We start from the raw sequence: 27,242 nt of genomic DNA, 5'->3' as shown, positions 1-27,242 counted from the left end.
GGGGTAAATAGAGGGTTCTAGCTTTATACAGGTTTTAATCTCAACTCTACTTTGGAAGCCGTAAAGTTCCATCTCTGTTCTATTATGGATTAAAATTCAAGTCTTTAGCTTTTCAGACGTCTCTCCACATTTGCTATCAAATGCACATACACCCCCCACCGCCTTTCCCACACATACACTGAAGCTTGCATTCTTTTTTGCTCCAGTTCTGTTGTATATCTATACTCTGGAAGACTATGCAGCTCTGAAAATAATGCAGTAATCTACACATGTTGACAAAAGATCTTTAAAATATATATTGACACACAAATAAGCAAGTTCTCTTTTTTGGAACATGAGGGTTTCTCTGTCTTGTGAGCTTGGCTATATATTTGTTTGTTGGTTAGTTCATTTTATTCAGTATTTCAAGGTGTTTGTAATGAAAGGGGTTTGCTAGTTGCTTAATATGGTGTGTTGTAAGAACTGAAAGTCCTCTATACACAAATATATAATAATGGCATACATTCATTTGCAATCCATTAAAATTTCTTTAGTGGAAAAGAAAGCAATAAAGATACACCTATTGTCTTATCAACACTACAGAGAATAGTGTGCAACTGATATATTGTCATGGAAATTTGCTGAGCATATAAATACTCTTTTGGCAGCAGAGAGACATTCCACCTACTTCCACTTGTGTACAACAGAACATAGCTTCTGATAGATACATTTTGGCACACCAAACGTGCCAAATAGAATGGCTGATAGAATTAACCACACCAAACTCATCCAAAAAGCAAAGATTGAGTTAGTGCTAGAAGTGATCTAAGTAAAATAGAAAACAACTTAGGAAATATTTTTATATTCTAGGTACCCATATGTTCTTGAATTAAGTGTGTGTATGTCTGCTCACGCACACATTTGTGTAACTACCACAAGAAATGCTTTCAGACTTTTCACACTCTTTTTTTTTTTTTTTTTTTTTTTATGATAGTCACACACACAGAGAGAGAGGCAGAGACACAGGCAGAGGGAGAGGGAGAAGCAGGCTCCATACACCGGGAGCACGACGTGGGACTCGATCCCGGGTCTCCAGGATCGCGCCCTGGGCCAAAGGCAGGCGCTAAACCGCTGCGCCACCCAGGGATCCCCCACACTCTTAATTGTATACAGAGGGACTAAAGTTTTAGAATAAGGAGAAAATTCAAGGTTATAAGAGAACATTATCCTTAACTCGAAACTTTCATTATAGTAATAGTGATAATGTAATTACATTGGTTACATACTGATCGATGTACATGATCTCCTGCTCACTAACCTTGGAAAGTTGCTATTACCCTGATTTTAGAGATGAGGAAACTGAAACCTAGAGAGGTTAAGTACTTTACCCAAGGTCACATGGCTCATATGTGGTAGAGCCAAAATTCCAACCCTTCTTTGATTCCAGAGAATGACTATCTCATAGGACCTCTCCTCTAAAAGTTTTATATTTGTTAATTATGTTCATTTTTGTGCAAAACAAAATTGTTTTGTTTATAAATAATATAGAAATATGTCTCGGGCAGCCCGGGTGGCTCAGTGGTTTAGCGCCGCCTTCAGCCCAGGGCCTGATCCTGGAGACCCGGGATGGAGTCCCATGTCGGGCTCCCTGCATGGAGCCTGCTTCTCCCTCTGCCTGTGTCTGTGCCTCTCTGGGTGTGTGTGTGTGTGTCTCTCATGAATAAATAAATAAAATCTTAAAAAAAAAAAGTCTCATAATCCACCACTCATTAGAGACCACTCTTAAATTTTTGGTGCCTTTTAATTGTCTTTTTTCATTTTCCCATTTATGTAAATAGAATTTTTGAGGTTATTGATATAAGAGAAAGCAACCTGTGAGGGTTTGTATGATTCTGAAATTTCTCTCCATTCCAAGGATTAGATTTTTGTCTTGAAGAAGGTAATTTATCCTGATTTATCCTGACTTTTTATTGGTGGATTTAAACGATCATGCCTGGGGAGAAGAGCATTTACTGCAGTTATTTGGAAGATGTCTGCAACCTTCTCCCTTCTCTCAGGACTTCTGGGGCATGCCTTGGCTGCCTCTCTGACGTCTGTTTCTGATAAGTGAGTTTCAGTCTCTAGCAGCTCTGGGGAATTTTGTCGGCAGAGACCTGGTGAGATCATTTTGCTTTCCGCTGAGTTTCCTTTCTCTGTTTTTTTGGACTGTTCTGATGAGCATGACCCCGGAGCATTCCGTAATACCTCTGTTCCCTTAGGAACTATTGGCCTACTCCCTGGTTTTATCTCTGCCTGCACAAAAGCTCCATGTCGCTGGAAAGGAAAAAAACAAAGTTGACATTAACCAGGGCACACTAGTTGCTGGAAGATGCAGCTGTGAACTCAGTTCATGTGTTAGTTCAAGTTCTGGCGAGGCAGGCACTTATTTCTCTGCCACATCACTGACTGTCACCTTAGTCTAAAACTGAAGACAGCAGCATAATAATTATTAGTGAAACTTTTAAATCAATGATAAAATAGGGTGTGCCAGAAAATAAACGAAGAGGGAAAAGCAGAAAATCAAAAAAGCAGCATCTTATCTCTCATTCTCAACATTTCTATCAATCAGCTGGGTTGTATAAGACTATTCTTATCAAATTTCATTTCTTACTCTATAGGTTGCCATGGATACAAAGGCAACTACAGTTCACAGACCTAAGGATTTGTGATTGTATCCCAAATGTCAATTAGTTTCTTTTTTATTTATTTTTATTTTTTATTTTGTCAATTAGTTTCAATGAAAGAATTAAAGTGAAAAATGTCAAAACAGACATCTGCAGTTGGGAAAAAAAAAATCCAGCAACTATTAGATTTATGTTTGGCTTTGTAAATCTTAGATGCACTTCCCTGCCACACCCACATGAGCATATCCAACAGTTTATAAAACTGCTTTGATATTACCTTAAGTGAATGATTGTAGTAATTGAAACCAAACTCCAAAGACTGTGATCCAAAATTATGATATCATTCCTTAATTTTACCTATGTCGTTGAGACTTTATCCCCCTAACAACCATGTTAGTTTGTTGAAATAGACCTCTAGAAAGATGGCTATGACCTGGAAAGGCTTAATGTACTACCATAAATCTGTCCCAGCCTAAAGTATTAAATAATTGATTCTGAAGACTCTCACCTTTCCCCGGATGGGCTCATTGGGAATTTTCCTAGCATCATATTGATGTAAAAAAGAGATGTGCTCTATAAAATTCTTTTGAAGTTCTGCTGATACATCAGGAGAGGCAATTGGAACTGAGGAAAAAGATTTTGTGAAGTCAGGGCAAAAATTAGATTTGTACATGAAAATATAATCAATATTCAGAATCATGCTTTATCAAAAATTCTAATAAAACTACATTTTTTAAAGTATGGGTAAATATAATGGATACATCATCTTTTCTCCATGAAAAGAACCAAAGGAAAACAAGTGAATTAGCCCCACATATGGAAATAACTAGTAATTTCTAAAACTAATATTAATGCAACAATGGCTTCAAAAGTATGTTAGATAGGTCTCTTGCATAGATACCAACCAAAATCTTAGGAAAGATATAAGTATAATTCATTTGTCAACCTATTATTTACTACTAGAAAGGCTATTACAAATTTATGCATAAGGTGCTCCCAAATGGCACTAATAGAATGAACTGGAAGACTCCAGGGCTGCTGTAGTTGTAGTTGAACATGTGATTCTTTTCAGTTCTCATTTACAGACATTCTGAAAATTTGTAAGACTATTAAACCCTTTAGAAAATCACTTTTAAATAATCTTTCAAGCTAGGTGATGGGTATATAGGGATTCATTCTATTGGTTCTTCTCTGTTTCACATTTTTAATGACTTATTTTATTTTTTTTATTTTTAATGACTTTTAAAACTCACTTTATTTTTACTTTTAACATGCAAGGTTATGTTAGCATTTTTTCCCTGCTATCAGGGAAAAAAAGATTGCCATTTCATATCATGTAATATACAAATACTTAAAGACTCATCATTCCTGCCGGTAAAATTAGTTTATATCAATGTCTGAATATTGAATTGAATTCATGAACACTTAATAAGTACGTATTTACTAACATATTTCTCCGTATATATTCTCCCTGATAACATATTTTTGAATTCTAATTGAGATCATTTACTCAAAATGCATTTTCTATGTAATGATTACCTTTTTTAAGGATTTGCTAATGCACAAAAGAACAGCAGGTGCCAAAGATTTACTAAAAATGTATGGGCAACTGACATTGAGAAAAATCTAACCATAACTTATACATATTTTTTCTACCATTTGAGAAAAGACTAACTGGGTTTTGGGTGAATGCCATTGTCCAGCTCACAGAACATTAGTGTTTTTAGAAACATGGTTTGATAGATTCTTGAATAAATCAAACAGCTCTAAATTCGGTCATTAATCAGATGGAGTTAATGGAGTAACAGAAGCATGGGCTTTGGGATAAGATAGACATGTTTTCAAATTCTAGCCCTACCACATTTCCTAGTGGTGTGACTTTGGACAAATCACTTAATTTCATTGAGATTCAATTTCCTTCTCTCTAAAATGGGGATAATGATTTGCTTTGAGAATTGAAAGATGCTGGGATCAAATTAGAGAGGGTCTTTAAAACTAGGCAAGGGGCCAGTTCTTTTGTATCCTAATGAAAGGGAAAACTGTAGAAGAGAGAAGAGGCATGAATCTGAGGAACTATGGACTGTGAGAAACCCAAAGACTTTAGTGGACTGGTGTGAAGGGTTAGTGTCAGTGTGGGCTGGAGGGTAGGAGGGTCAGATATGGCCAAGAGAGAATAGGTGGGGGAGAGGTTTTCTTAAATCTCCTGACAGCCTCCGCCCACACATTGCCTTGGGAAGATTATTGCTTGCCTCAGGGGCAAGAAACTGGAAGCAACTGGCTAGCCATCTGTTGTTAACTTAGTAACTTTCAAACAGCACAGAAGTCCCTCTAGAGTAGGGAGCTGGTGAAAATGGGTGCATGCTGCCCCCTTGGGCATTTCCTCTGCTACCATTCCCCCAGCAACCATTAGTGCTGGTAGATTGAAAATATCAAGAGATTGTCTTTTCTTAAGATGCCTCTTTTTAAGAGTTTAAAGTGGAGAGGAGGGATGGTGTTCTGACTAGAGGACTGGCCTAAGACAGTGACAGCAGATGGAAATGGTCAAGGTCAGTTTTATGGGGTCTGACACTCTCCAGCCTGACCTTCATTTTCTTTCCTTTAAGTTGACTGAGAGGCACAAAAGCCAGACCCTTGTCCTTACATTTTCCCCCCACAGGGCTGTTGATTCCTCTTGGGGAACATAACCTAAGATACTATTAAGAAAGACATTGTAAAGAAAGACAACAAAATTTAAAACATCTACTATGTGAAGCAGAATAATTAGAACTGGTACTCCAAGAATTTAACGTAAGCATAACAAATACCCTGAAAGACACAGAAGGCATTTTTAATATGAAGCAAGAAGAGGCCATTAAAAAAGAATCACATAAATGTCAGAAATCAAACAAAATATAATAGCTGAATTGAAAAAGATGAGATAAACAAAAAGACTCATGAATGAGACAGACTGAGAAACTCCCAAAAGGCAGCAATAAAGGATAAAGAAATTAAAATATAATAGAAAAGCTAAAAGACATGGATGGTAGAATTTAGGAGACCTAGATAAAGAAACAGAGGGAAGGAAATAGCTGAAGAAATAGTGATGGGGTGCCTGAGTGGCTCATTTGGTGGAGCACATGACTTTTGATCTCATGGTCATGAGTTCAAGCCCCATGTTGGGTGTAGAGCCTTCTTAAAAAGAAAAAAAAAAGGAAAGAATGATGATAAATATCCAAGAATTAGACAAAGATCAAAGACCTCAGATTGAAAGGGCTCACAGATTACCACGTAGGATGGCAGGTCCAGGAATAAGATGAGACAAGTGAAACTCATATGCTTACAATTTAAGGAGGCATTTACATAGGGAGTGAGTGCCTCCTTGTTTTGCATCCTGAGTCACTCTCTTGCCTCACTCTCCTCCCTATCCTGCAGGGTATGTAAGGGAAAACTCACATCCGAGACACTTTATAGAGAAATTTAAGGTCATCTGGGGCAAAGAAAATTCTAAATGCTAGCTTTTTTTTTTTTTTAACTTAATAAAGTCTTTTTTTTTTTTTAAGATTTTATTTATTCATGAGAGACACACACACACAGAGAGAGGCAGAGACACAGGCAGAGAGAAGCAGGTTCCATGCAGGAAGCCTGAAATGGGATCCCAGGACCTCAGAATTTTGCTCTGAGCCAAAGGCAGATGCTCAACTGCTGAGCCACCCAGGTGTCCCTTTAAATGCTTTCAAAAAGAGAAGGTAGTGGGGATCCCTGCCTTTGGCCCAGGGCATGATCCTAGAGGCCCGGGATCAAGTCCCGCGTGGGACTCCCGGCATGGAGCCTGCTTCTCCCCTGCCTGTGTCTCTGCCTCTCTCTCTCTCTCTGTCTATCATGAATAAATAAATAATTTTTTTTTTAAAAAAGAGAGAGAGAATGTAGGTTACTTACAAAGGAGGAAAAAGCAGATTTATATCAAAATCCACAGCAACAACATTATAAATGCAAGGAAGAAAATATAGGAGAATGTTTTTGTGACTTTAAGGTAGACAAACTCTCCATAAACACCCAATGCACAATCCATAGGTGAAAAGTCGATAAACTTGTTTACATTAACGTTTAGGACTCCTGTTCAATGAAGTGTCTGTGCCACAAAGATAATAGTGAGATTGTGAGGAGACATTTTTAACCTGAAAACTAAAAGGGATAGGATATTAGTAGGAACAGTGCAGTAAGAACCTGTGAAAAGTGCTCCTCTGTAATAATTATGAGAACACTTGGAAAAAAATAATCAAAATCAACTTTTTCAGAACTCTGGAAATTAATCAAAAGCTTGCAACGATCCAAGGGACATTTATTCAAGAAAAATGGCTTAATCTCAGAAGTGAAAGCAAACTTTGTGGCATTTTAATTTGCCCAGTTTTCATGTCTCTCTCCCCACACCTGTACAGAATCCTTGAAAACCAACAGCCCTGCAATTACAGTGAAACTGTATTTAAAAATTAAGGGCTTAAGGAATAAATTTTCATTTATAATATTCAATCTGTGATATTAATTTAAATCATAAGTAACTATAAATAACTCTTTCTGTATACAAAGCCCCCTTTCCACATTAAAAATCTTACACTGAAACATATTACTCTCAAAAGATTAACAATTGGGCTTCCTGCAGACTTGATGTAACAGTAGGATCCAGGAGACAATGGAATGATACCTTCCAAATGTAAAAGGTAAATAACTATGAGCCCAGAATTCTATACCCAGCTTTACTTTCATTCATTTGAGTGAGGGCAATTTAAAGACATTTTCAGACAAAATATAAGAGTTGGCTACTCCTAAACTCTCATGGGGAGAACAATTTAAGGATGCTGTGGTAGTCTATGACAGTAGTGGACCTAGTTTATTGGTCTCCCACTATTCATCTGTGCACAGTCCCCTCCTTGTGAATGTGGGGTGGCTTTGTGATTAGCTTTAACCAACAAGATGTGGAAAAAGTAACACTCTGCCAGTTCCAGGCATAAACCTTGATAAAACCTTTCAGTTTGTGTTTCTGCATTTTGGGGAGTCCTGAGATGCTACCTAAGAAGTTCAACAACCCTACTGGAAAGCCCACATGGAGGGACCACATGTTGACCACATGTCATTCCAGCCTCCCAGTCAAGTCCAGTCTTCAGGTGATCTGCCAAGTGAATGCAGCCACACAAGTGCCCACCACCAAGACCAGCCAAAGAACTGCCTGGCTGAGCCCAGCCCAAATTACAGAATCAAGAGAAATAAAATGATGGTTGTTTAAGCAACTAAATTTTGGGGTGACTTGTTATACAATTAAGAAACAGAAATGTGGGCAGCTCGGGTGGGTCAGCAGTTTAGCACTGCCTTCGGCCCAGAGCCTGATCCTGGAGACCTGGGATCGAGTCTCGTGGCAGGCTCCCTGCATGGAGCCTGCTTTTATCTCTGCCTCTCTTTCTCTCTCTCTGTTTCTCATGAATAAATAAATAAATAATCTTGAAAAAAAAAAAAAAAAAAGGAAAGAAAAGAAACAGAAATGTGCAGCCTGGGTGGCTCAGCAGTTTAGCGCCACCTTCAGCCCAGGGTGATCTTGTCCTGGGATTGAGTCCCGTGTCAGGCTCTCTGCATGGAGCCTGCTTCTCCCTCTGCCTGTGTCTCTGCCTGTATCTCTGTCTCTCTCTCTTTCTTTCTCCATGTCTCTCATGAATAAATAAATAAAATCTTAAAAAAATAAAAAGAAACAAATACTTCAGAAGTCAATTAAATCAATTAAAATATTTTTAAAATAGTGATCTAGAACCTCCCAGAATCTCAAAAATAATAACTTAAAAAAAAAACCCACTTCTTTATGGGGAAGAATAAAAGGAAAGAAAACAAATCTGAGCTATTAGAGAAATTCCTTACCCGGACATTATATCTATTAAAATTAGACATAACTACCATATTCATTTATTCAAGTATATGAGACTTTTAAAGAAGGCCATAGTAGTGAAGAACATCTAAGTAGGAAAACATCAAAGAAGATATTCAAGTCGTTAGTGGTTATTCTACTTCAGAATTCAAATTGAACCCAAAGTAATTACTTAAAAGAAGCCTTGTTACACAAGGATTACAAAACATAAAGCAAAGCCTATGAAGAATGTTTGAAATCCACTCTCTGTTTCTTGGAAACTTGATCTAATTAAAATAGAAATTTTCTAAGCAAGGATACGCCAAACAAGTTGGGGTCCAGCCATCTATATTTTATCAACAAAGCCAGGATTTATTCAAACACACAACTTGATCCTTGTATTGGTGGGAATTCAGCAACTTTTACTTTGGGAAATTTTCTTAACTGTTTGGGTCTACTTAAAAAAACATTCATCAATCATATTTTTCTATCAGAAACTCCATTCTTCTAAATAGTATTTATTTTGATCTTATAGAGAAGTATTATTAATGAAAAAGATAATGTTATAAATTTTCAAAATATAGTGAAAAAGCTTGAACATAACTCTAGAAAGAAATCATTAAGCTACATCTTGGTGCAAAAGCAGAACACAAACTAAAATCCACTTTAGAAAATTATTTTTGGGGCAGTCCCAGTGGCTCAGCAGTTTAGCGCCACCTTCGGCCCAGGCCCTGATCCTGGGGACCCAGGATCGAGCCCCATATTGGGCTCCCTGCATGGAGCCTGCTTCTCCCTCTGCCTGTGTCTCTGCCTGTGTGTGTGTGTGTGTGTGTGTGTGTGTGTGTGTGTCTCATGAATAAATAAATAAAATCTTAAAAAAATATATTTTTGATGATAATCGATTTTTTTGATAATCTGATTTTGCAATTCAAAACAAAAGCATTAAAATATCAGGTTGTTGATAAAGAGTCAAAGTTTTGTTTAAGTATGACGTTCCTCATAAATTAGATCAGCCTTTCAATTTATAAAGTTTTATTATATAAAACCCAAAGTGAACACTTATTCTTGTAGTGATTCAGATATGATGGGAGCACAGCCATTTGTTGAAGTGACTATGGATGGAAGCCAGGAAATTGGGTGGTGGTACAAGAATAAAGGGCACTTTCATTATCAGCACAAGATGACATTGCTGAAATGCCAAAGACCAGGCGTAATTAAGTGGGCTGATGGAACAGAATGACCAGGAGATGACTTTTAATTGGTATGATGCATGTTTACATACATATTTTCTATATCTGTATGTATATGCACTCACATATATATATACATATATATACATACATATATAAATATATACACATATATGTAAAATCTAGAATATACATATTTTTAAATGTTACACTAAAATATTTTTTAAATTATTTTCACTAGTATCCAAGCACTATTCAAAATGTGAATAAATTGCAGGTGTATATTGTGATGTGTTTTAGTTTAAATTACATTATGTCTTTAATCTGTTGAATAATATGTAATTATTAAACTAATCAATAAATTTTTTTGTTGAGTCTGGGCATCATCTGGGACACAACAATGACTTTGGCAATGAGGAACACCAATAGAGAACAGAGAGACAGAGGCAGAGAGAGGAGGAGGCAGAGCAGGAGGAGGGTTGGGTGAAGGGGGAGGGAAGGTGAGGAAGGAAAAAGTGAGACTTCTACACCTGGTTTCCAATGCTAAATTCCAATTAAACACCTAATGTAATACAATACAATAATTAATAATAGAAATATTTTCCATTTGTTGTCTACTATGTACTAAGCACTGTGGTAGACACTTTACATATCTCTTATTTCTCCTAATAATCCTCCTAAGTAGGGATTATTATTCCCACTTCTTGAATTGAGTGAATAAAATGATGAAATTTAAGTAATGAGCCTAGGATCAAACCACTATTAAATGCTAAACCAATATTAAATTCTAAGGTGAGCGAATATTGATGGTGATAAGGTGACCATGATTTCCAGTTAAACATAACAATTTCAACATGTGCATTTCCTCCCGTTCCATCCCAAAACATTAGTACAATGATAGTAAAGATGTTAAAAAGCTTAAATCTTTAGGAAAAAAGGGAACTAAATGAGAGCAAAGATACTAGCAAATTTGGAAACTGGAAAGCAGATGGTTAAATGGCAATGAACTTGAGTAGACCACAAAAAAACTGGAAGATAAGTGCTTGTGGGGATGGGGTGGGGTCCCACCCAGTAAGGCTCAGAAAATGGAGGCATCTGACACCTCTGGGGCAGGGAGCATGGGACAAGGAGAACCTGCCAACAGGGGACTTATTTGAGAAATTCCAGACTTTTTGATCCCTGATCCAGATAGAGGTTTGGAAGATTTCACTCTGGGAAAAAACCGACTGGTTCAATAGAACAGACTTATAGGCATTGATCTGGGTGGGGCAGGGGGGCTTGTGTCTTGTGTCTCTCTATGAAATGGCTGGGCCTTGCCTGGTCATCCTAGAACAAAACCTAGCTTTCTGCTCTTATCCTCTACTATGTCCCATGGTAGAAGTAGAAGCAACTACTCCTTATGAGAAAGAACTGGGATCTGACTGGTTACTTACCCAAAAAATTAAAGAATCATAGAGAATTATATATACTAAACTTAGATACTTTATTTTAACCAGTTCATTCACCAAATTTTTATTGTAATGCATTTCCTTTGTGGAAGTACCCATGGATTGGAATTGCACTTTGTGTTTCTTGTGCAAACCTCACCCCTAATGTATCTTTCCTAGTTTGTTTCTTTAAAACAGAATGGAAACTTAAAGACATATTTGAAATAAAATGAATGCAGAAACCTTTAAGATTTAAGAAATTCACTCCACCTCCTCTTTTATAGTGATTTTGTCCACACCTAATTATCACTTTTAAAAATTAATAATATTTTAGGGCACCTGGGTGGTTCAGTTGGTTAAGCATCTAACTCTTGATTTCAGCTCAGGTCATGTTCTCAGGGTCATGAGATCAAACCCTGCATCTACTTGTCCCTATCCCTCTGCCTCTCCCCCTGCTCACCTTCTCTGTCTCTGTCTCTATCTCTCTCAACTAAGTAAGTAAATAAAAAAAAAAAAAAAAAAAAAAAAAAAAAAAAAAAACTTAGTGACCTTTTGGCAAGCCTTTCCAAAGTATTCGACTTTGAATGTATTATAGAAACTCTCTTAGTACTCAGATTTTAATTTACAAGAATATGTAAATTATGGAAATAAGTACACAGGCATAAATTGGTTTGGAAATAACCATGACTGTCAGAAAACATTCTCTACCTCCTTGGCCTAAGTTACATGCCACTCTTGAAATGGCCCTATCATGATATCATGAGCAATAGGAGATAGAGTCCATAGATTAAATGGGCCCATGTAGGCCATGGTGAGAAATTTCAAATTGATTCTACAGACAATGAGAAGTAACTCATCTAATGGAGGAATGCAGTATCATTTGTGTTTTTAAAAGATCCTTCTAACAATGGTGTGGAAAACATTTTTTGAAGGAGAAAGAGAGGAAGCAGGGTAACAGGAGCATTACAACACTAGTAAAAAGATTTGGAGTATATTTTGGAGATAGGGGTGTCAAGATTTGCTGATGGATTGGATATAGAGGGTAGGGAGTTTTGGAATGGCTTCTAGGTGATCAAAACTTAGGGGGATTAGAAGTGGCATTTATGGAAAAGACGTAAACCAGCAGGGGATATGTTTGAATGGCAGAGATGAACTGTTCTATCCCAGCCATGTTGAGTTTGAAAGGACATTAACTATCCAAGCAAAGATTGTTAGGTAGGTGGCTGGATAGGAGTTTGAAGTTCAGCAAAGAGGCTAGGGCTAAAGAGATAAATTGGTTCTTATATTAGTTCCTTTGACTTCAACCTTAAACTTCTATTCTTTGTTTCATCTACTTTGAGTAGTTTTTCTTGAGTATTTAAGTTAAATAAAGATATTAGCAAAAAAAAAAAAAAGATATTAGCACCTTTCTCTTCTACTTCCCATCTTCTGTCAACTGTGCTTTTCTTGTTAAGGCTAATGAAATAATTCTGTTCTGTAACAACATTTAAAATTTCCATACTGTGTCAAGATAATGCTAAAAGCTGAAAACTATGAAATAGCATTTACAATATAATTATATGCGTTTTATTCATTTAAGGGCCAAATATTGTGCTAGGACTACTTTTCTTTCTCACTGGGTCCAAAGCCTGGTGCTGCTTGAAAAAGACTGGTTCTAGTATTTCTGTTAAATCCTCTTTTGTAAGTAAAAAAAATTTTCCCTTGGAAACTTTAAAGACATTAACTCCATTGTGCTTTTGTATCGGTGCTGCTTAATTCCATACTGATTCTTGTTTTTTAGATAGTGACATTTTTCTTTCTCTTTTTGGAAACTTATAGAACCTTCTTTTTATAATTGTATCTTTGCAATTTCATAATGATGTATAGGTTGTATCTTTTATCCCTTCATACTTGGAAGTGCTCAGTAGGCTCCATTAATGCCTCTCTTTTATATTGGGAAACGTTCTTATTATTCCAGAGGCTGTGTAGAGCACTGGTTTTAATTACAGGTAGATTGAGTTCAAATATCAGTTATTTGCTCTGTAGCCTTGAGCAAATTATTTAAACTCCATGCTTGCTTTCTTATATGAAAAATGAGAGTATTAATAACATTACCATACTAATATATTCCTTAGAGTTGGTATGAGAATTGAATAAGTAAATATTTAGGAAGTTCCATAAAGTGCCCAGCAAATAGTATGTGCTCAATAAATGTTTTGTTGATAACTATCTGCACTTTCAATTTTATTCTTTGCTCTTCTAGAGCTTCAGAAAAGTTGGACCTCCCAGATGGATTCTCCACTTTGCTTTTATTCTCTTACACTTTTTAGGTTTTTTTTTTGTCGTTGTTGCTTTATATTCCGTGATGTTTCCTTAACTTTAACCGCCATACATTAAAAAAGATAATTTGGCATAATTGTAATCTTTGGCTGTCCATTCATAAACTAAGAATAGGACAAGAGATCAACTTGAATTACAAAAAAGGTAACTGGTGTGGTAGTTGACTATCTGGCCGGGACATTGGGCTCAATTAGTTTTAATGTTGACAGAGTAGTGTTCCTGACTGGGGTGGGTTTTTTGTTTTTGTTTTTTTAAGATTATATTTATTTATGAGAGACAGAAAGAGAGGCAGAGACACAGGCAGAGGGAGGAGAAGCAGGCTCCATGCAGGGAGCCCGGTGTGGGACTCGATTCCAGGAATCTGGGATCAGGCCCTGAGCCAAAGGTAGACGCCCAACCGCTGAGCCACTCAGGCATCCCTGGGGTGGTTTTTTAAAGACAGACTTTCAGGTTGCCCTTTGGATTCTCCCCTTGGATTCATTCATGCCTTCTGCTTTGCCTGCTGGCTGAGCCTCCAGCTACTTTGGGGTTTTGTCAGGCAGACTGGCTCTTTGCTGCTTTTCCCTCTGTCTTTTCTAGGCCCTTGCTTCTTTGCTTGCTAATCCATCAACAAGTTTTCATTCCTTTCCACATTACAGGAAATTCTTCTTTCCACTCTCTTCATCTTTATGGGTTGATGGTTTTACTATCACTTAATAGAGTCTTGGGAGGAGGGGCATTTAGATGTCTGTGTTCAGTCTACCATTCGGAATCGGAAGCGCAAGCATCATTACCTTTCTGAAGAAGAGACCATGTTACAGTTTACCTAACCGTCCTCTCCATTAACTCCTGCCCTTGAGGTGGAAATCATGCTGACTATGACCATTTTCTAATGTTCTGATCTTCAATCTACCCCCTACCCTTGTAACCTTAACTAGACTGGCCAGATCACAGAGGCCTGAAGGTTCAAATTAAGTAAGGGACTGTTGAATGATAAAAGTAACCCTTTGTTTACTTGTGTACCATTCAGTGGACATACTCTCATGTTCAGAAAATTATGTGAAATTTAGCTTATGAACTTTTACATGGAATGATGACCAGGGTGGGTACTCGGTAAATACATTTTTGTTTTGACTTGATTGTCCACTTCTTTAAGACTTAACTAAATAGATCTAATAATGTTTTAATAGTCCATGTAACATTGGTTTGTGGGATACCAGTTATGTGAAATACTCTCCTAGAAAAAGGATGAGGTGGTTAATAAGTGGGGAAAACATAATATTCTTTATTCCTCGTCTTGGAATGCATTATGCTTGTGTTTACAGTAAGAGTTTTAAGAGTTCTGTGGCTTAAATCTGTTTAACTTTATAAATTCAGTTTTTACAAATCTCATTTGACCACTTCCCCTTTTTTTGAGCAGCATCTATAAACATAAGGAACTAATGTCCCTCAGAGTACACTTAGAAAAATACTGCCATATAGTATTGCCTACAATTGTAGTAGTTACACTTTTAAAAATGTGGTGGCAGTAATGAGCAGAATGCTACTAGGTTGCATGACTTGGAGGCTGTTATCAATGATCAAGCCAATTTTTATTATGTTGCAGTAAATACATTTGGAAATAAGCTGTCCACCAAGAAGGGATAAAGAACAAAGTTGTCAAGGACTGCATTTGCTGTATGTATGTTTTCAACTCCTATAGCGAGGTAATTTTCTCAGGAGGTACCAGTATATCTAATCCATCTTAATTTGATAGCAGTAACCTGAGAAAATGCGAAGGAGGTTTTATCACAGCTAATCTTACCTATTCCACAAGAAGCCTTTTGCAACTTGCTGTGTTTGACTGGCAAAACCAATGGACACGTTGGTTTTTGAAAGTCACTCCTCTGGGTGCTTGTAGTGTCATAAGATGGTTGGAAGGGATATTCCAGTCCTTTACCATGTGACCACCAGTCACCCTTTATGGGGAAAAAATTGGAAACACAAAATTGGATACTGTAGGACATTTTCATGAACTGCTTGATGACTGTAAATGTTCAATAAGTTGATTCAATAAGTTATTGGATATTCTAGCATAAAATGGAATTCTGAAATCTAGGAATAGTTTTACAAAGACTGAATTTTTAAAAGGTACTTAAAAGTGAATTATCACATATTTTTAGCTAAAACATAGCTGCTAAATTCTTATACTACTTTCCATCAACAGATGGAGTGGTAGAAATCAACCAAGTACTTATAGTTCTATGTTTTGTACTACCATTGTATTTATATATATGTATACACATGTATGTATATATATATGGCTTGATTTAATCTAAAAAATCAGATTCTATACTTTCAGGTAAATATAAATAATGTATTATCACCTAAGATGGTGGTTTTCATAGTTTTCAGTCCATGATCTACACCACGAAATATTTTGTCATGCAAGAAGACACAATGTATACACATACATAAAATGAAAAGTTTCACAAGACAATATTTATTCTTACTCCATTAAGTGCACTTGACTATTTTTCTATTTTATCCTTTATCTCTTCTATTCCATTTCACAATGCTAGTTGCAACCCACATTGCTTTATAACCCACTAGTGCCTCAGTTTGAAAAACTTTGTTCTTAGGAAAGATATCTCCAATGTTACAGAATTTTGAGTAGTGAAACCTGACTTAAGGACCCAGGCAAGGGAGAATTGATATACTCTCCATTAGCACATATTAGAATCTGATCTCTCAGAAGTTGTGAAAACAGCAAGGGAAACTTACCCAATTCTAAGTAAGCATTTTTTTAAAAAATCTGGATCATCGGGTAGACCTAAGACAACCTTGGGAAGGGGCAACTGTGACACCTAGAAGTTCCTGGATATTATTAAGACAATGAAGGCAACTTTGGGTATAATCTAACATCTACTTTGGACTTTGAGGAGGGAAATCAGGCTTCTAAAAATCAACCATGATTTTGTAAGCCAGAAACTTGAAAAATATGATTCAAGGGGGATGAAGACTAGATTACATAAGTAAAACCCTGACAGTGCAATTGAAGCTATAGGGGTAAGAAAAGTAAGAAGGCATATGAAGACATCTATCTGACTCCACAGGGAGTCAGCTCCCAAAGTGGCTTACCTTCTAAAAAGGCATGTATAAAAGAAGTGTACAATGTCAAATTAAAAAAATAATTTCATGGAGTCACCTTGTCAGGAGATTGTCAAGAAGCTTAGAAGAAATTCATGAAATATGCCAAAGGCTGCAAAAATAGGGTTTTCTAGGAGAAAAAATTCTGTTATATCAAGAAATCACAGAAAGGCTAAAAATTTGGAGAAGAGTTATACAATTCAGAGCTGAAAGAGCTACTCAGCTTTAGGTTCTTCGTTAAGGGAAATTATCTTCAAACTGAAAAAAGACAGGATGAACATGAACCTAAGAGGGAACTAACTGAGCCCTGACTAATTGAGGAGAGAGTTAGACCTCACTTGTCAACTTGAAATGAGTGCCAGTTTTCAGGCCAATGGCAAATTGAAACCTGGGGTACTAAATACGTTTGCAGCGATCGAAGAAATTTAGGAACTAGGGAATTTTGGAGAATAGGAGAGATGGGCTAATACCTCATTTTTTCAGAATGAGCTGAAAGGTGAATTACAAAAACTAAGACTACTTGATGTCGATCCTGGGAATTCTAGAACAGATTACTAAACAGATGGTGTCTTCTCACTATCTGGCTGAAAATAGTCACATCTAACTGTTGTCAGAAGGCCTGCTTCTTGCAGGCCTCCTCCACTGCACGGTTATGAGAGTTCTTATTATGCCCCAAGGTCTCAGATTTACAGGCCTTTTCTCACTTAGCCTCACCACGAATCTGCAAGTAGATAGATACACCCACTTCACAGATGAGAAAACTGCTAGGAAATTAACTGTCCCAGTCAGAGCCCTGCCCCCATCTGTGCAAGCCTCATTCCGTGCTACATGGCTTTATGAAATCTGCTGTAGAATGAAAGCCAGATAAGCACAAACCTACTTAATTTATTTCAGAAGTAACAATGAAGAGATTTTAGGTATCATGAGAAAGATCTTTTATGAAAAGGTTTTAAGGAGTACACTGTGTATTATCTTCTCTTGTTGATCAGAAAACTTATTTTGCCAACACCCAAGTTACTGGGTAAGTGATTCTGGGATGAGCAAACTGCTAGGAAATGCCTGGCAGCATTAAATTATTTCTTGAACAAAAGTTATCTGAAAAGCAGAGGTATCAATTCATCTCTCAAGATTTCTTATGAGAGATCCCTGGGTGGCTCGGCGGTTTGGCGCCTGCCTTGGGCTCAGGGCCTGATCCGGGAGTCCCAGGATGGAGTCCGCATGGGGCTCCCTGCATGGAGCCTTCTTCTCCCTCTGCCTGTGTCTCTGCCTTTCTCTCTCTCTGTCTCTCATGAATAAATAAATAAAATCTTAAAAAAAAAAAAAAAAAAGGTTTCTTGTGGATTTAGAATTTTACCAAAATGGTCTCTTGAGTTTCACAAAACATAAAGGAAATAATGAACAATGTTTCCTCATGTGTGACTGATAACTTTTAAGTCCTCAGAGTTAGTGGAAGTATTCTGATTAGTGTTGTAAATTGGATGAAGCTTCGCTTGGGCGGAATGAAATCCCACAGTTCAAAAAATGCTGTTTTTATGTTTTCTATTTCTGGATAATCTGCCCTTTGCCTGAAGAGTCTGGTTTGTTCCTGGAAGAGTGAGAATGTATATGGGTCTGTGCACATGTGCGTGCCATTTTGGTCCAAGCATGTGCTCATAAAAGATTATAAGATTAAAGAGATAGGTGGAAACTTATTTTTCCTTCACCTCACGCTGGAGGGAAAATCGAAGAAAAATTTATTGTGCTGTCCACCATCACTTGAAGTGGATTGTGAGGGGTTGACATGAGTTATGTATGATGAAATAAGCCAAACAGGGAAAAGTTGTACTGTGACTGCTTTGTCTAGGCTTCAGGGATCAGCCTACCTCTTACAGATTGTGGAAGGGTTTTTGCCTGAACAGATAGTTGCTCTCAGTTCAAAACTTTGGACCCAGAGAAAGCAGATCTTCCCTTCTAGCCCAAGGGTAGTTTTCTTTCCTGCTTCAGGGTAACAGTCGTTGGAGCTCCATAGTATGGACACATCTGGAGATTCCTGAAGAAGAGGCTCCCATTACCCCCACCCCTGGAAGACCTCATGGCCATTATACTGTGAACCCCTTAGCTGCATTTGGAAACCACTGTGAGACAGTCTTTGTGATACTTCTGCTATCTCTAAGCCTTCAGAAATACATTAGGAGACATTCATTAGTTTTTATTCTTTGGGAAATTAGGGAGAGTCTTGGGAGAAGTAGTAAAAGCACTTGGGGCATCCTGGAGAAGGCAGTTAAGAGAATGCAAGAGGTGGTGGGTAGAAGTCCACAGCAGCCTGGCAAGGATGGCTGCTGCTGGCCCTGGTCATCTGTGGGACACAAAATCATACTTCAGGGATCCCTAGGGAAATACGGACTTTCGACACCTTACAGAGAATCACGGTTTAGTAGAGCTCAATGGCTTTAAACATTGAAGTGTTATGGGAAACACTAGAGTTACATTGTATCTATGCTCATCTCTATTTTGCTAAGGATACCAGGAATGCTGAAAATACCTCTTTTTAAGCAACTCATAATGTTCCTGATAACAGTTATTCCTAAATTGTGCTCTGTGGAATGCTAGCCCTGTGGCATATTAAATAAGGTGTTATATAAAAGAGGTTTCCAAAGTTAAATAAATTTGGGAAATATTGAGATAAGTTAAATAAGTTTATCACAGGATTTCTTAGCACCTTTACATACAAATGTGACTTGTGAAGTTTTAAGATCTAAATATACAGCTTTTCCAAAATGTATCTGACTTTGGAATGTTATTTTATTGAGCACATAGGCAGGGGCAATGCTCTGAAACATACACTTTGGAACATAATGATCTAGTATAATCTCTTTTAAAATACCAATATTTGGGATCCCTGGGTGGCGCAGCGGTTTAGCGCCTGCCTTTGGCCCAGGGCGCGATCCTGGAGACCCAGGATCAAATCCCACGTCAGGCTTCCGGTGCATGGAGCCTGCTTCTCCCTCTGCCTGTGTCTCTGCCTCTCTCTCTCTCACTGTGTGCCTATCATAAATAAATAAAAATTTAAAAAAAAAATACCAATATTTAAACACACAGGACCACCAAACTCTTGTGACTGGAAGTGACTGAGCTACAGCTCCTTTTTACTTTTTCTGGCACCCCCAATTTTATGGCTTTAGGTAGAACCGTGTAAGGGATTGTCTCATTTAAACATCTTGTAAATAAGAAAAATCAACCAATCTGGTGTTAGGTTCTTAAGATATTATCTTAGCAAAATACATGAGAGCAAATATGTTACTTTAAATATTAGGTAACTTTATTTTCTTCACTCATGCATTAAAGCTAGCACTATTATACAGTTACTTTTTCAAAATAACCAACCTAAACCTTTAAGAAGAAACTTGTCATCTTAAATAAAGGAACAAACGGTACAAATATGCGAAATGAGTATTCTTTATTAATCCTTGGGTACATGGAAATGAGTACACTTAAGATTGTTTTTTAAATATGAACAGTACCTTCACTCCATGCCCCAAACAGATACACTCTTAACTCTGATGCATCTTCAGTCTTTCTTTGTACCTCCTCACTCCTATCTACCAGCAGCCTCTCTTCCCTATTTTCTTACTTCATCTCAAACTTTTAAAGGTCTCTGACTCATTTAGCTTTTAGCACCAATAAACAAGGATCCTACTGCTACTATGTCGCCCCACCTCAACAGCAGCTCCTAACATTTTCTCAAGACACCTATAAACTAGGAATACGAGAAAATTAGTTGATTAGTTTTTGAGATTTTTTTTACATTTTGCATCTCCATTCTCAAACCCACTTCTTTTCCTTAGTATCTCCAAGATAAGGATGGGTTCAATTAATAGTTCGGTTTTAATTCAGCCCGGAATTAGAGCTCAGCAGAGTCATTCATTAACTTTTGTAAGAAACATGGGAACTTCACAAACCTGGATTTATGGACCAGACTTATTTCCCCAGTGAAGGCTTGGACTATGAATTTCTTTTAAATCTCAAATAATTGCCTGTTTATAAAACAAATTAGCCTTAAAAGTGCCCACATCAGGTTTTACTACATGACATTAAAGCATATTTGAGGGACGCCTGGATGGCTCAATGGTTTAGCACCTGCCTTCGGCCCAGGGCGTGATCCTGGAGTCCTGGGATTGAGTCCCACATTGGGCTCCCTGCATGGAGCCTGCTTCTCCCTCTGCCTATGTCTCTGCCTCTCTCTCTGTCTTTCATGAATAAATAAATAAAATCTGAAAGCATATTTGACTGCATTAATTCCTGCCCAAAGAAGATCTCCCATTCACACACAGTGCCCTGGTATGCTATCTCTTTTATGACAAGAACGTTGGATGTTACCGATATGAAAGCAGGTCACTAAAAGCAATCTCCATTTAAATGTTAAGTTAAATCACAACCACACATAAATTTACAGGACAAAAGAAATTTTGCCACTGAGATTAAGGTAAACATTTTGGAAAGAGGACATTAGTCAGAATTATCTGGGTGGGCCCAAGGTAATCACACCCGTCCTTAGAAAAGGAATGCAGGAGAGTCAGAGATTTGAGGATGCCATGCTGCTGGCTTTGAAGAGGAAGGCCCCAGGAACCAAGGTAGGCAGGCAGCGTCTAGAAGCTGGAAAAGACAAGGAACTGGATTTTCCCTTACATCCTGCAGAAGGAAACCATCCTTGCTAATAGGCAATGAGACTGAATCCTGAGCTCAAGAAATGTGGAGAATAAATTGGTGTGGCTATAAATTACTCTTTAAATTTGTAACATCAGGAATAGGAAGCTAATAGAATAAATTATACCTCAACAAACCTAACTTTAAAGAAATAAGATAAAAAAAATAAAGAAACAAGATAATGAAATATATTTAGTATGATAGTGAATTAAAGTGCAGTTTGACTAAACCAACCATCCTGGGTCAGAATCATAATTGTGACATTTGCTTACTATGTAATCTCAGATATCTTCATTTACTTTGCGGTATGTTACCATCTGTAAAATATTCTAATACTACCTCCTAGAAACTGTTGTACAGATTAAAGGATATAATTTATATAAAACACTTAGCTCATCACTAGTACTTCATATATTTTAAATAAATGATAGCTATTATTTTACAGAGAGTATCATGGGAAATTTTTATATTAGAATATGTGACACAAATACAATATTATAGATTTCTTCAGTATCTGCCAAGCACTACTGAGTGGCTATAATCTGACCCAATCTAGAAAAATGATTATTTGGATTGTTTGTATGTAGTGGTTATCTGGGAGAGTCAGGTTACTGCTTTTAAGTATTGGATTATAAAAAGTTGTAGTCTGAGATATGTCATATCCTTTACATAGTCTGTGACCAAATTATCCTGCAGACCAGCTTCTGAATCTAAATCTGTATTTGTATATAAGAAACATCCATCCAACCTGCTTTTCTGGGCCTTTTTTGGGATCTATGTAGGGAACTGGTTCGTTAAGTGTTCTTGCATTTGTATGAATGAATTTCGCATAATATACACGTCCTCTCCCAATACATGGTTTTGAATGTTGTATACTTTTTCCAGGTTTGCTGTCATGTTTGATTTCTTCTTTTTTTTCAGCTACATACACTATACCAGCATCTTCTATTTTATGCTCTCTGAAAAATAGAATAGTAAATTTATTTAATGAGCATTTCAGGACTGTCATAATTGTATAAAACAAAATTTAAATATATTTCAAGTATCAGTCAAGACAATTTAGGCTTTGTTAATAATTATAAGAGACTTGTGCTATTAAAATATGGAAGGATATCTTCTCATTTTAAGTCATTTAAAAGATAAAAGGATTTGTGTTAATAATGATTATTCATAATGATATACCACTGCAGTGTACAGACTTTCATTTGCTGGAGTAAAGAAGTAGTGATTTGATCATGGTTATGGATCCTGTTCGTAGGGTTTATTCACATAGCTAAGTTTCATGCTAATCTGAACTCATGTTTTTTAAAAGTTACTTAGGGTGTGCCTAGGTGGCTTCGTTAGTTGAGTGACTGACTTGATTTCAGATCGTGAGCTGGAGGTCTAGGGATCAAGCCAGAAGTCAAGCTCTATGGTCAGCAGGAAGTCTGCTTGAGCTCTCTCCCTGTCCATCCCCCTGCTCACATAAACACACACACTTTCTCTCTAAAATAAAGGAGTGAATCTTTTTTTTTTTTTTTAAGATTTTATCTATTTATTCATGAGACACACACACACACACACACAGAGGGGCAGGGACACAGGCAGAGGGAGAAGCAGGCTCCATGCAGGGAGCCCAACGTGGGACTCGAACCTGGGTCTCCAGGATCACACCCTGGGCTGAAGGCAGTGCTAAGCCACTGAGCCACATGGGCTGCCCTAAATGAATGAATCTTAAAAACAAAAAAGTTAGTAAATTCAGTTACCAGGACAAGTATGGCTATTTAATTTTAAAAGTTCACTTGGCAAACTAATAAAAGCTACCAAATGACCACTATTATTTACCTTTTTAGGAAAAGACCACTGTGTCGGTCTGAGAATAATCAATTCAATCTCATCACTTTGGCTTTTAATAACTAAACTGGTACAAAAATGAACATTATTGATTTTGTTAATGTTAAAAAATGTTTAGAATTTATGGAAATTTTCTCCTTTTAAATAAAGAGTGATAGACATTATAAAAGGCAGTGTTTCAAAATCTTACATACTTGGAAAATAAAGAAAAATAGATGAATGTGAATATTTTTACATAGAAGCTTTTATTTTTTACTTAAAATTTTTAAAAGATTTTTTATTTACTTATTCATGACAGACACAGAGAGAGAGAGAGGGGCACAGGCAGAGGGAGAAGCAGGCTCCATGCAGGGAGCCCGATGCAGGACTCCATCTGGGACCCCAGGATCACACCTGGAGCAGAAGGCAGACGCTCAACCGCTGAGCCACCCAGGCGTCCCTAACATGGAAGCTTTTAAAATTAAAGCCCTGAGCCATGGAAGGTGAGTAAATAAGATTCTAAATTTATATAGAAAGTGAGTAGTTCTGCTTAGTGTTGGCCCTTAAAACATAACCCCTACATTACTTCAAACCAAAGCCAGGTCCATCTTTTCTATCACGTCATTTTTTGCTGAAAACCCCCAAATGGCTTTGTGTTGCATTTACAGTGAATACTGCTTCCTTATCACACTGAGGCCACCTGACCCAGCTCCAGCTAATCTCTTCAAATGCACTGAGACCTCCCTCCCTGCACTTCCCCAGACAGCACGTGTGCTTTCAGTTTCCCAGACACACCAGTTTTTCCCTTCAGGGCATTTACATACACTGTCCCTCTGCCTGGGCAGCTCTTCCCCAGCTCCCTGCATGAGCTGGTCCATTATCATTTAGGTCTCAGCTTAAAAGCTGTTTCCTCAAAAGCTTTTCCTAGATTTCCCACCTTCTTTTCCCATGTGGTCTCTATTTGGGCACTTTCTTTCCTAACACCACGATTTATAATTTATGTACCTAGTTTTTGGTTTGTTTTTGGTAAGCACTACAAATACCCTCTACTAGTCTGTACGCTCCATGAAGGTGAAGACTGTGTTTCTTTCATCATTATGTAGCCCCCCCGGGGAAGTGTCCTGTTCCTCACAGGTCAATGGAGTCCCATGACAATATTTGCGTATTTCTCGTGAATCTGCTGGGATTGTTTTTTTAGTCTGGCCTAGGAGAGCTGTATACTCCCAATACACCTACAAACAACATTCAGCACCCTTGGATTCTGGTTTCCTGCATCCCAACCAGAACTGCTCTCTGTAAAAGGTTTGGAAAAACTGATTACTGGTCAAGTGTGAATAACTTCTAAGGCTTTTTCTAGTACCTTTCCAGAGATATAAGTGTTTATTTAAAGGTCATGATCGATTTATTATAGACTTCTGACATCAGTTTTTTCCATCTGCCTTTTATGGTTGTAACTCAGCAATGCCTTTGTACTGGCGTCAGGTCCTTGAAGAAGGGACTGTGGCCATATGCTTGCATACATACGTATGCATTCGTTCAATTAAGTATTTGGGGTGTGAGCAGCTACAGATTAACATATAAATGTGAACTATATGATTCTATAGAAATTTCTTACCAGAAGGAAACACAAAAACACTAATGGGCAGTGAAGACTTGACCTGGGTCTGACTTGATCTGGGTTGGAATCCCAACTCTGTCATTTAGTATCTGAGCCTTGGTTTCCTCCTTTTCATGGTAAGGGCAAGAATGCTATTGAGAGAGATGTGACAATAACGTTGAATAATTCATTCTTTCAACAGGTATTTATTGACTAATGTGCCTGGTGCTGCTCAAAGCACTGAGGAAACAGGAGTGATGAAACACAAATTCCTACCCTCGCAGAGCTCACATTCTAAGGAGGGAAGGCAGATGAGAAATCAAATAATAAGTAAAACATACAGTCTTTTGGATGGTGTTAAGTGCTAAGGACAACAATAAAGCAGGGAATGGGAAAAAGGAATGCATGTATGTGGGAGAGAGGCTGCATTTTTAGACAGGGTGGAGGCTGCATTATGAAGGTGGCAACTGAAAAAAAGGAAAGAGGGAGCGGCTAAGAGGATATCTGAGGAAGCGCATTCTAGCAGAGTGAACTGTAACTGCTGAAGCACTGCAACAGAAGCACCTGTCCTTAGGTGCTTCTCAAAGAGTGGCCCTGGAAGTAGCTGCAATGGCATCAATTGTTACTTGTTAGAAGCACAAATTCCCTGGCCCCATCCCAACCTGAGGCAGGTTCCCAGGAAACTGTTTCAACCAGCTTTTCAGGTGATTCTTATGTATGTTATGAACAACTTATTCTACAAAAATACAGGCTTTGGAGGCAGATATCCCTGGCCACCTTATATTTAGCTGTAACACCTTGATCGACAGTTCTCAAAATTTAGGATACATCAGAATCACCTGGGGGCTTGTTAAAACTCAGATTATTGTGCTCAACTCCAAATTTCTGATTCAGTTTATCTGTGGTGAGGAGCCTGCAAGAATATGCATTTTTTTTAAAGATTTTATTTGTTTATTCATGAGAGACACAGAGAGAGAGGCAGAGACAACAGGCAGAGGGAGAAGCAGGCTCCATGCAGGGAGTCCTATGTGGGACTTCATCCCTGGTCTCCAGGATCATGCCCTGGGATGAAGGCAGGCGCTAAACCGCTGAGCCACCCAGGGATCCCCAGAATATGCATTTCTAATAAGTTGTCAGGTGATGTTGGATGGGGGTGGGGGGCACACTTTGAGAATTACTGTTAAGGATGGAGGCCTGTGCACTGGAGCAGAGTGGAGCCCGAGGGCAAGCAGCTGTGATAAGACCAGATAAAGGAGGAGGAGCAGTTGTGAAAATCCCACAGGCCTTTGTAAGGACCTTAGCTCTCACTGCAATGGCCCATAGAGGAGTGATCTAACTCAAACTTGGCAAAAAATAAAAAAAATAAAAAAATAAAAAAGAAGACCACTCAGACTGCTGTATTGAGGCGAGTGGAGCAGTCCAGACTGTTACAACACCCAGGTAAGAGAGGCTGGTTGTTGGGCCAGGGTGGGGTCGATAGTGGAATTCTGGATGTATTTTAAAGGTACAGCCTACAGAATTTGCTAATAATCGAAGTGTGGGGTGTGAGAAGCAGCGGATGATTCCGTGGGACCTGAATGTCGGGCCAGGCGATGCTGTAAAGTGCCTGACATACAGTGGGTGCCCCGTAAACAGGGTGTTTTAAAAAGTACGGGGATGCCTGGGGGGCTCAGGGCGTGACCCCGGGGTGCTAGGATCGAGTCCCGCACCCGGCTCCCCAGGGAGCCTGCTTCTCCCTCTGCCTCTCTCTCTCATGAATAAACAAACAGAACTGGAGTAGAGAAAGAGTAGTGATTTGATCATGGTTATGGATCCTGTTCGTAGCGTTTATGCACGTAGCGAAGTTTCATGCTAATCTGAACTCGTGTTTTTTAAAAGCTACTGAGGGGGTGCCTAGGTGGCTTCGGTAGTTGAGCGACTGACTCTTGATTTCAGATCATGGCCTGGAGGTCTAGGGATCAAGCCAGAAGTCGGGCTCTATGCTCAGCAAACAAACAGAAAATCTTAAAAAAACAAACAACAAAAACAATAACAACAACCCAAAATAAGTGTTCGGGTGAGCGCTCAACTACTGGCTGCAGGAAGGCCTGGGCCGCCCCTCGGGTCTCACTTCACCCTCCCCGAAGGAGGGAACTATTTTTCACAAGGGGAAATAGAGGACCAAGCCCCAGCACTTACGGCTGCTCGTCCTCCTTCCGCTCCATGGGCTCCCCCGGCCCGACCCGAGGCGGCGGGAAGACGAGGGACCAGGCCCCCCGGAGAGGGACGCGCGCGTTGCTAAGCGACGGCGGCTCCCGGCGCGCGGCCTCGGGGAGCGGCGTGGGGGGCGGAGCCGGGGCGCGCAGGCGCAGTCGCGCGGAGGGGGCGGGGCCGCGGGATCGCGGCGGGGGGATCGGGGCGGCCTCCCCGAGCCACTCGGGGCTGGAGGCTGCGCGGCTGCGCTGGGCTTTTCGCGTCGGGCCGGGCGGAGCCCCCAGGAAGGCCCGCGGTGGCCTTGGGGGGCCCCACAGGGGGCGGCCCCGAGCCCCCCGCGGCGGCGCCCACGTCGGCGGGAGCTGGCTCCGAGCGTGCACGCGGGCGGGAGGGGATCGTGTTTTCGCC

The 27,242-nt window shown here is 38.8% G+C and overlaps 1 protein-coding gene across 1 annotated transcript; it reads right to left on the bottom strand.

The window, feature by feature from the left end:
* Positions 1–1,761: 1,761 nt before the first annotated feature.
* On the bottom strand, positions 1,762–26,942 carry C10H2orf73 (chromosome 10 C2orf73 homolog). Its single transcript, XM_038551260.1, has 5 exons — positions 26,820–26,942; positions 21,981–22,191; positions 15,225–15,378; positions 3,151–3,266; positions 1,762–2,292 (listed from the first exon to the last, which is right to left on the bottom strand). Exons 1-5 carry the CDS (start codon positions 26,843–26,845, stop codon positions 1,924–1,926), a joined length of 876 nt encoding a protein of 291 aa, XP_038407188.1. The 5' UTR covers positions 26,846–26,942; the 3' UTR covers positions 1,762–1,923.
* Between the last annotated feature and the right edge of the window lie 300 nt (positions 26,943–27,242).

Source organism: Canis lupus, chromosome 10 (assembly GCF_011100685.1).
Source record: "Canis lupus familiaris isolate Mischka breed German Shepherd chromosome 10, alternate assembly UU_Cfam_GSD_1.0, whole genome shotgun sequence".
Lineage (NCBI taxonomy): Eukaryota > Metazoa > Chordata > Mammalia > Carnivora > Canidae > Canis > Canis lupus.
This window is presented reverse-complemented; position numbering and strand designations above follow the sequence as displayed.